The sequence below is a fragment of the Lepus europaeus genome, chromosome 6, assembly GCF_033115175.1.
Source record: "Lepus europaeus isolate LE1 chromosome 6, mLepTim1.pri, whole genome shotgun sequence".
Lineage (NCBI taxonomy): Eukaryota > Metazoa > Chordata > Mammalia > Lagomorpha > Leporidae > Lepus > Lepus europaeus.
This window is the reverse complement of record NC_084832.1, coordinates 70634363-70644734: the sequence shown is the minus strand read 5'-3', so window position 1 is coordinate 70644734 and position 10372 is coordinate 70634363. Positions and strand designations below refer to the sequence as shown.

The 10372-nt window shown below is 39.7% G+C and overlaps 1 protein-coding gene across 1 annotated transcript; it reads left to right on the top strand.

Moving 5' to 3' along the window:
- Positions 1-1064: 1064 nt before the first annotated feature.
- RFXAP (regulatory factor X associated protein) lies at positions 1065-8735 on the top strand (the record flags this gene model as incomplete). The annotated part of the gene is made up of 3 exons (XM_062195178.1): positions 1065-1862; positions 4121-4228; positions 6148-8735. Coding segments are annotated over 3 exons (1017 nt in total), but the record flags the coding sequence as incomplete, so codon positions are not given.
- Between the last annotated feature and the right edge of the window lie 1637 nt (positions 8736-10372).

Genomic DNA, 10372 nt, shown 5'->3' with positions numbered 1-10372 from the left:
AAGTCCCACCTTCCCTGTCCATCCAGCTTCTGGCTAATGTAGCTGGAAGGCAACAGATGATGGCTCAAGTACCTGGGTTGAGGCTACTTGGCTTCAGCTTGGCCCAGCCCCACCCGTCGGCCACATTTAGGGGAATGAACCAGCAGATGTTAAGAGTGCCTCTCTCTGTCTGAGTCGGCGCCATGGCTTAACAGGCTAACCCTCTGCCTTGTGGCGCCGGCACACCGGGTTCCAGTCCCGGTTGGAGCGCCAGATTCTATCCCGGTTGCCCCTCTTCCAGGCCAGCTCTCTGCTGTGGCCTGGGAAGGCAGTGGAGGATGGCCCAAGTGCTTGGGCCCTGCACCTGCATGGGAGACCAGGAGAAGCACCTGGCTCCTGGCTTCAGATCAGCGAGATGCGCCGGCCGTAGTGGCCATTGGAGGATGAACCAACGGCAAAAAGGAAGACCTTTCTCTCTGTCTCTCTCTCTCACTATCCACTCTGCCTGTCAAAAAAAAAAAAAAAAAAGAGTGCCTCTCTCTGTCTCGCTCTCTGTGTCATTCTGCCTCTCAAATAAATGAAGAACGAACTTAAAAAAAAAAATCAAATAAATATATTTCCAGGAAAGAAAAACAATTTTCAAGAGTAAAATCATTTATCTCTCAATCCACATATAACTTGGTGGCAGGCCTGGCCCACTCCTTCTCCACTCGACTATTTTCAAATAAGCCACCTCTGCACTTATGCACGGCAAACTCATGATACCAGGGATACCAGGTACCCATTTCGGGGGCAAAACATCGTCATGATTAGCATGCTAGTGCCACAAAGTACAATCTTAATTAACACAGCGGAATCCCAATAAGAAGGTGCTTTGAATCGTTTTAGATGTACGGCAGGTTCCGGTTAAAACAACAACAACAACAAAAAGTCTTGCCAAACTCACTTGCAGCTAAGCCACCGGGGCACTGGGGCACCGGCCCAGCGCTGGCACCACCGGGTCAGGAGCCGCCCATGCGCAGTCGGTGCCGCCAGGTCACCGCTCAGCCCCGCCCTCTGAGAGTAGGGTTCCCTGAGAGCCCGCCGGCGTGGAGACGCTCCCGCGCGGGCCACGGCCGCGCAGGCGCACTCGGGGCGCCTGCGCCAAGCCGCGCCTTCTTTTCTCGCGTGTCCGGAGTCCGCGGTTCGCGAAGTGCCGTTGGGCCTCTCAGGTGCTTACAGTCTGGGGTCGCGGACCCCTACCAAGATTCAGCAGCACGGAGGTGCAGAGTATCGCGGAGGGGCCGGGGCCGGGCGCTGCTGGCGGCGTGCCCCGGCCCGGGGCTCCGGGCCCTGCGGCGGCGCCGGCCCGAACTCCAGCCACTGTCGGGGCCCCGGCCTCGCAGTTCACCCTGCTGGTGATGCACTCGTGTGGGGCGCAGGACGAGGCTGCAGCCGAGGGCGTCCTGAGGCCGGCCCAGGGCGCGGGGGGCTGCGTCGGATCGGGCAAGCCGGTTAGGTACCTGTGTGAAGTGGCAGGGGATGTGGACGAGGAGGCCGGGGAGGACGAGGCTGACTTGCTGGACACTTCGGACCCCCCCGGGGGTGGCGAGAGCACGGCTAGTTTGGAGGATCTGGAGGATGAGGAGACCCACTCAGGGGGCGAGGGCGGCGGCGGAGCAGCGCGGAGGCGAGGCGGCGGCGGGAGCGGCACCAGCAAGACTTGCACGTATGAGGGCTGCAGCGAGACCACGAGCCAGGTGGCCAAGCAGCGCAAGCCGTGGATGTGCAAGAAGCACCGCAACAAAATGTACAAGGACAAGTACAAAAAGAAGAAGAGCGACCAGGCCTTGAATTGCGGTGGGGCCGCCTCGGCCAGCAGCACCGGAAACGTTAAACTGGAGGTATGGGACCCTGGGGAGGGAGAAGTGGCAGAAGAAACCCCACTCTTGCCGCAAACGCCACCCCCAAGGCCTGCCACCTGCTCCCACAGGAGCCAGGTGGCTGGGGCTGGGCTAGTGGCCGAGAGGGAGTGCCTGCACTAGGGACATGTGCAACATCTTAATTTGTTGCACCCCTGTGATAAGTGAGTAAATTTGCAGCAGACCTGTCATAAGGATATGGATTGGAAAGAGATAGCAAATGATTTATCTGGTTTATGGCTGTGGGAATAGGCAGAGAGGCTTAGGAATCTGGATGAAATTAGTGCTTTGCAGAAGGTACCTCTTTTGTTTCCAGCATCCTATTCTCAGTGTCCCTGTGCTTAGTACCCTTATTGCAGTACTCTTGTGCTTAGTACCCCGTTTGCAGGACTTCCCATGCTGCGTGTCCTGTTGTCAGTACCCCTGTACTGGATGCCTTGTTCTCACTGTCCCTTTTCTTCATACTCCTAGGGGAAAAGATTAAATGATAGATAATGGGCTGCAAACCTCAGAGGACTCAAGATGGTTTGATTAGCACTGTGTTTAAAATTAAAGCCAGTGCTCTGGAGTTGCACTTCTGCCTGCAGATCTTCATCTGTTGGTTGAATGGCCTTGAAGTGGTTATTAAACTAAATTTCAGCTTATTCATTTGTAAAAACTGGCATAAAAATAGTACCTAGTTCATAGTGTTACTGGGACTATATAAGAGATTCCACATAGAATGTTCACACAGTGTCTAACAGATAGTGAAAGTCAAAAAAAACCATAGCCATATTGTTGACATTATTAGCACTGTACTTTGATGTTGTTAAAAATAAGCAGCTAGTTTATCCCGTGTGTTTAATAAGACCTGTAATTCCCCCACACATAAGATTGAATTTTGTTAAAAAGTGATCCAGAAACTAATAAAAACTTAAAAGTTTTAAAGTGAAAGCTGTCCTATGATCTATTTCAAATATTTTTAAGTTTCTTAGTTTTGGGCTGAACTTGAACAACAGCACTTTGCTCAAATTTTACTCTTTGTAATTGTTTTCAAATGTCACAGGCACTTCCCCTAATTCACACTGGTTAGGGTGCTGAATGCCCTTTCTTTCCCTTTTATCCTATTGAATTTTAATACTGGGATATAAGAATTCCTTTGTTGATGAAACCCAGTGAAGACTCCTCCTAGAGAAATGCACATGAGTAGATATTTAATTTTGCATACAAATTCATGGAGTTCTAGAACCTGTGGATTTGGGCTAAAAAAATCCTTTAATGCATATTCTTGTGAAATAATACATTTTACTAACTCTTGATTTACAAAGATCTAGAGACAATTCAGAGGCCAGTACAGAGAAGGCCAAGAGAGAAAACAGCTTGAATAATAACAAATAAAAGGGAAAGATGTTAAATTCATATACAGCATGGCTTAGTGGTAGAATTTTTTGTATTTGTTCAGTAAGACTATTTGGCTGTGGTCACTGGTATGTCCTTGTTTAAGGGAGTCAGAATGTTTTAATTAACTGAACAGAATTTTGTTATGCCAGGAAAATTTTAAGTGTTTTAAGATTCAGTCAAGTGACTAGGGGTACACGTTTGGTAGTAAATGCATATTTGGTAGTAAATGGGTAATGGGGTCATTTTAGGACAATAGTTTTTCATCATCAGTGGCAGGAGACTGTTTGCATCAGTGCATTCTAGCCTTTTCAAGCCAGTTTATATTTTTTTCTCTGAATGACTTCCAAATTTTTAAAGCTTTTATCAATTGTGTCTTTCAGCAGTCTTTATTACCCTTTTCATCTTTTTCTTTAATTGGGCAAAGAACTATCAATTAGAGTGTCTCATTTGCAATATGTAAATTGTGTTTGAGTTCATTTGTTCCAGATAAAGGCAGGCAAACTCAAGTTTTGGCCTGCATACCTTTCCATGAAGAGAATTCCACTTGGCATTTTTGAAATATTGAAACAAGCTAATAAGAAACTCTTTGCCTTTCTCCTCCCTCCTCTACCCCCACTATTAATTTTGAGACCCTTCTGAAGAATCCAGATTGGAAATAGTGGTGGGAGAGATGAGAGATAAGGATTGTTAAATAAAATCAACTGCCAACATCTTGCAGTGTTTTCCCAAAGTTTCACAGTGACTGGGCAAAAGGAAGAGAAGCAAAGATATATTCATTCCATCATTGCAATGCCTATAATTGTGGACTATAATATTATGTTAACTGTTAACCTCATTTGCATTTCTGTCATTTATCCCAGGAAAGTGCAGATAACTTACTCTCCATTGTTAAACAAAGAACTGGATCTTTTGGGGATCGTCCTGCAAGACCTACTCTTTTAGAACAAGTGCTAAATCAGAAAAGACTGGTAAATATCTATAAAGTGGTTACAGATCTACTGGTTGTAAATGTAACTGTTTAGATTTTTAAGGTTCTAAAACTTGCTAAACTGTTCAGCAGAATTGTGTACCTTTTTGCCACCAATGCACACTAGAGTCTGATGAATGCTCCCCAAAGACTATAAGAGCAGAGACATTTTAAATTCTGCTTCTTCATTGACTAAACCTTGAATATCTGAGCAAGAGGGAATTTTAAAACACATTCTGCTTGTACTGACTTCTGAGGATTATGGAATAATGCTTTAATAGTGCTAAAGAATAATTAGACCAGTATTTAATAAAGATCTGGATTATTTATTTGATGGAACACATCACACCTCAGTCAGGAAAGAAAAGATTTTGCAATAAATGCTGGAATAATTGGATGATAATTCGAGGACAAAAATTTACCTAATCACATCACATTGTTCATCAAAATTAATTTCTGATACAGTCAATATTTAAACAAAATAGAATTGGGACTTTAATCTCAAAAATCTAGAATGAGATTTTTTTTTACTTAAATGGACAGAATTGCAGAGAAAAAATTATAAATTTACTCATAAAAACAAGTGCTATAATCAAAAAATGATGGCAAAAATCAAAAAGAAAGGTAAAATACAGGAAAAATATTCACAACAAATTTAAAGGATTATGATTATTATAGCTTATATATTTATTATATAAAACATTCATATAATTTGGTGAGGTAAAAAGCTGGGACATGATACATTGCACAGATATAAATAGAAAAAAAGAAAACGAAATACTACCACTAATTCATATGGATAGATTAAATATCAGTAAACATGATACAACTAACAATAAGTGAAAATTATTTCAGTGATTTTGAGGACTGCTGCCAATGGTATTGTGTATTGGTACAGTACTTCTAGGGAGTAATTGGGCAGTATGTATCAAGTCTTTAAATGGTCATTCCTTGTGGCTCAGAAATCAACCCTAATGTGAAGACAGTCATAGAAAATGAATCCTAAATATGAATAAAGTCTTAACTGGCTAGGGTTATTGCCAAGAATGTAATTATCAGAAATGGTAAAATAATAGTTGAGATAACTTAAATGTTCAACATTCTCATCATAGCTAAGTAGAGTTACTTATTGGGACATTATGTTGTCTTTATATGTAATTTTTTAACCAAAACTAATAGGAATTGAATGTATATGAAATAATACATAATCCACAGTATATGAAATTTTAAAATCAGTATTTAGTGATAGTATTTCCACTTTGTTCTATTTATCTTTTTCAATTTATTGGGACCTTCTTTCTTTGTTAATTTGTATAAATATTTTGTTTAATAAAATTATATTAACTATAATATATTATTTATTATATGATTACAGCTATGTTTAAAAATGGTAACTGCACAAAATGTATTGGTTGTTTGAGAGTAGTTGTATTCTTTCTATTCTGAAATTTTCATAATATGCCAATATTACTTTTATTTATACATATACACAAATATACATGCATATACACAATTTTCGATTTCTTCATGAGACTTAGTGGGCTACTAGGAAAATCTTGAATTCTAGTACTAGCTTATGTGTGTTTGCAAACTGGCATTTAATTATGATTGGGCTTACTGTTTGTTCCTATATATTTCAAGATAATATTTTGCTGGCATATTAAAAAAGCATTTCCTTAGTATGCAAAATCTGGTAACCTCAGGCTTCACCCATTACTTTTAGGTTTTTGTGTTTTGATGTATGACATCAGCTTAATTATGGTGTATCAAATACAAATGTGAATTGGATTCAGGTACATTTTGTTTGGTAAGCATATTGTATTTTGTGTAATGACACATGAGAGTAATTCTGTAGCATTAATACAGTCTTAGTACATAAAAATCATGCTATTAATAATTTTTTTCTTTTTTCTCTTTAAGTCATTACTGAGAAGTCCAGAAGTAGTGCAGTTTTTACAGAAACAGCAACAACTATTAAATCAGCAAGTTTTGGAGCAAAGACAGCAGCAGTTCCCAGGAGCACCAGTGTGAGGGAACTTATCAAGAATATCTACATGTTTTTTTATCTTATTGTAATAGATGAACATATTTTTATACTAAAGATCAATGGTAAGATATGCCAGTAGAACATAAACATTTCCTGTAAATGTATGTGAGCATTTGAGGATAAATAAGTATTGCACTTTGTGCATTTGATCCTTTCATATCATCATAAGTTTGAAGAAATTGGCTTATATTTCCAAAGAAACATTTAATTACAGTGGTTTTTAAAATATGTTTCTCTTCAGTCATTGTTACTGAAGATAATGAAACAGTTACTTTCTGTGGAAGTCATGAAGTTAATATATAATAGTCTTGAATCATCTAAGTCAGTGGTTCTCATCAAGTGGCATTTGGAAATGTTTGAGTATGGTTTTCAGTTGTCACAATGACTTTGAAGACTGTGAGATTTTAGTGTGTGGGCCAAGAAAGCTAGATGTTCTGCAGTTCCTCACATAGTCCCACTTGACTAAGAATTATTTCACCCACAATGTCAATAATACTCCTCTTAAAACACTGATAGCTACTTGTGGTGCTAACATGTAGTTGGGGAACCTAGAATTGAGTTTTCATAATAACCTTTCTTTGCAGTTAATACTGGAGCTGTCAAAAGAGGTAAGCATGTTTTGTATCTCTAAGGAAAGTGCCCACTGTTTGCATGTTAAATCAATGAGGTGCTGGTAAAACCTAAAAGAGGGACTAAATATAGTGGAATAAATGCATCTCTAAAGTCAGCCTGTCAATTTCCTGTTACCTTTCAGTGTTGCTGTCTCTTAAAGCAGACACTCTTATATGTTGAATTGTAAACAGGATAGGTGGATCTCAGCCCACCAATGACAGGGCAGAATTATTTTTCTTATATTCATTTTCTATTAAAAAAATTAAAAGGAGGTCCTGCAAATAAGAATAACACTCCAGCATTTTGTCAGTGTTTTTCAAAATTGAGCTATTTGACAACTATGTTGTTCCTAAATACTGTTTAAAGAATGATAGGTGATCTGGATAGGTACTTTTTTATTGTATTTTCTCCTAGGAAAACCCTAAAAAGGCAAACCTACTAATAAGAGTAACAAGTCAAATGTTAAAAGAGTATATTCCAGTATTAGAATAATAAATATATGTGTCTCAAGATGAACTGTGCAAAAGTTGTGAATTTTGTGGTTTTTAAGCTCTGAAATATGTGTCATGTTAAAGCAATCATGGCTGTTCTAAGAAGTACTTGTAGAGAGAATGTTAATTTTTTAACGTGTGTTTTATACTTACATATCTGTGCATAAACAGTGTTATCAAGATTATTCATTAAAGTCCAATTTTATTGACCTCTGAATTGTTTAGTTTACTTACTCAGTTTCTTTAATTGCTTCACACTTAGTTAAGAAGAATTCATTTACTTTTTATTTGTAACTTCTTGTTTTCTGTCATACTTATGGTGTTAGAAGCTTTATTGAATCCCTAGAGCTTAAGGTACCTTTCATGGTGAAGAAAACTTAGCTTATTCCTCTTCAAATGGAATAAGAATAGGAAAGAAGAGAAAAAATAGGGTAATGAGAGCTGAATAGAAAGAAAAATGACTGCATTTATATGTTTATAAGAACTTGTGAGGATTAATACAGGGATCTTTAAAAAGTTTATGGAAAATAATTTTTTTAAGATTTTTTAATTTTTTTATTTAAGAAGTAGAGTTACAGACAGAGAGGGAGAGATAGAAAGAAAGGTCTTCCACCCACTGATTCACTCCCCAAATGGCCGCAATGGCTGGAGCTGGGCAAATCCAAAGCCAGGAACCAGGAGTATCTTCTGGGTGTCCCATGTAGGTACAGGGGCCCAAGCACTTGAGCCATTTTCTACTTTCAACTGCTATCCCAGGCCATAGCAGATAGCTGGATTGGAAGAGGAGCAGCTGGGACACAAACTGGCGCCTGTATGGGATGCTGGTGCCTCAGTCAGAGGCTTGGCCTACTACACCATAGCTCCAGCTCTGGAAAATTTTATATTGTTAAAAACTATACATGGATTTCAAAAATTTTTGTTCTAAAATAAAGTTCCTTTAATTCCATTTTTCTGTGAACTTTTTGAAATAGCATTGCAGTTGTTAAACGTGAGGGTAAATAATTTAGAGGCTTAAAATCTTTTCTTCAAGGTATTTTCGAGAATAAAGTAGTTGCCCATCTATGAATTTTGGTAGAAATAGGACAGCATTAAACACAATTTAGCTATTGTCTGCCACATTGGAAGTGTTTTACCCTTTATAACTATCAATAAAGCAAAAAGATTTTTACTTATTTATGAAAGATTTATTGCAGTTTATCTCATTTCTCACCCTTAAGTTTTCTCACCACCTTTGCCAAGTGACTACAGTTCTGCCACAAAGAGATTATTGAGCTTATTTACCTGGCACTTAAATCTGGAAGACTGTCTTATGATTTGTTTTGACCAAAAAAGAAAGAGAGAAAGAGAGAGAGAGAGAGAGAGGGAGGGAGGGAGGGAGAAGAGAAAATAACAGAATACAAACCTTTAGTTGGTTTCTGAAGGTTTTATACATTTGCACTTTTTTTTTAAGAATTCCACTCAGCTACTATGGTAACCCAGCCTAGCCTACTGGGTCCTGAGAGACATGTGGTCCAGTCACCTCTGATAGTCAGCTAATAGCCAACCTGTGAGAGAGGCTATGCTAGACAAGCCGTTCCTCCCAACCCCCACCCCCCACCCCGGCCCACGGCCCCCTGTCAGCTGACTGCACATACACCTGGTAGCAACCAAGATTAGCTAAGCCTGGCTTAGATTTGCAGAACACCCAGTTGATCTGTGGATTTATAAGTAATAATAAATCATTACAATTACAAGCCACAGTTTGGGGTTGGTTTGTTGTACAGCATTTTTGTCACAGTAGGTAACTGATACACACAGCTTTGCAGTGATTTATCACTGCATAACATATCACCCCAAAATTTGATGGCTTAAAACAATGACTCATTTCTCACAGTTTTAAATATGGTTACTGTGGTTTTAAATAGCTGTGCAGATCCTTTGAAGCTAGGTGTGACACTTCTAAAGGTAGCTGCCCATATTTCCCACCCCACATAGTCTTACTGCCTAGTGGCCCATTAAGATCTGGGTCTTATTTTTATACCCCTTGAATTTGGGCTAAGACTGCTGTAACAGAAATATGGTAGAAATGATGCTGTGCCAGTTCATTTAAGGCTAGAATGAAGGAAATATGTAGGTATAGATAAGGCATATTATAGCAAGTTAGAAGAGAAAAATCATCTTACAGGGTAAAAGAAGTGGGAAGGGACTTTGGAAAAGAGAATTAGAAGGATACATTCAAGCCCATGACACAGATTTGATAGCCTTTTTTCCTCTTTCATAGAATTTTGGGTTGAAAACAGCCATACAACAGTAGAACTAACTGTCACGTAATTCCATGCCAAGGAACCCAGATATAAATGATATGTGTGTGATTATATTTATATGAAGAAGGAAAACAGGTGAAACAATACTTTAAGAAGAGTAGCTGCCTCTGGCAGGAGGGCAGGGCCCAGAAATGGCACAAGGAGGGTTGTGGCATCCTGATAATTCTCTGTTATTCCACATGCTGGTTATGGATGCACATTCTGCTATTGAAAGTTCAACAAACTGTGCATTTATTTTTGTGTTTTCCAGTGTATATTTTGTACTTGAATTTTTAAAATCATTGTTTTTTCAAAGGCTTTCTCAGCTTCCCTTGTAGCTGTATGTGGTATAAGAATAAATTGTAGCTAATGGGATGTAAGCATAAGTGATATATACAACTTCCAAACAGTGCCATTAAGAAGCAAGGAGTGGTTAAGATGCCACTTCGGATGCCACATCCCATATCAGAGTGCCCAGATTTGAGACCTGGTTCCACTTCTGATCCGAGCTTCCTGCTAATGTGTACACCCTGAGAGGCAACAGGTGATGGTTGAAGTACTTGAGTCCCTGTCACCCACATAGAAGACTCAGATCGAGTGCCTGGCTTCTTCCTAGTTTGAGTCTGCCACAGCCACAGCTGTGAGCACACATATGGAGAGTCAACCAGTGCATGGAAGATGTCTCTCTGTGTTTCTGCCTTTCAAGTAAAAAT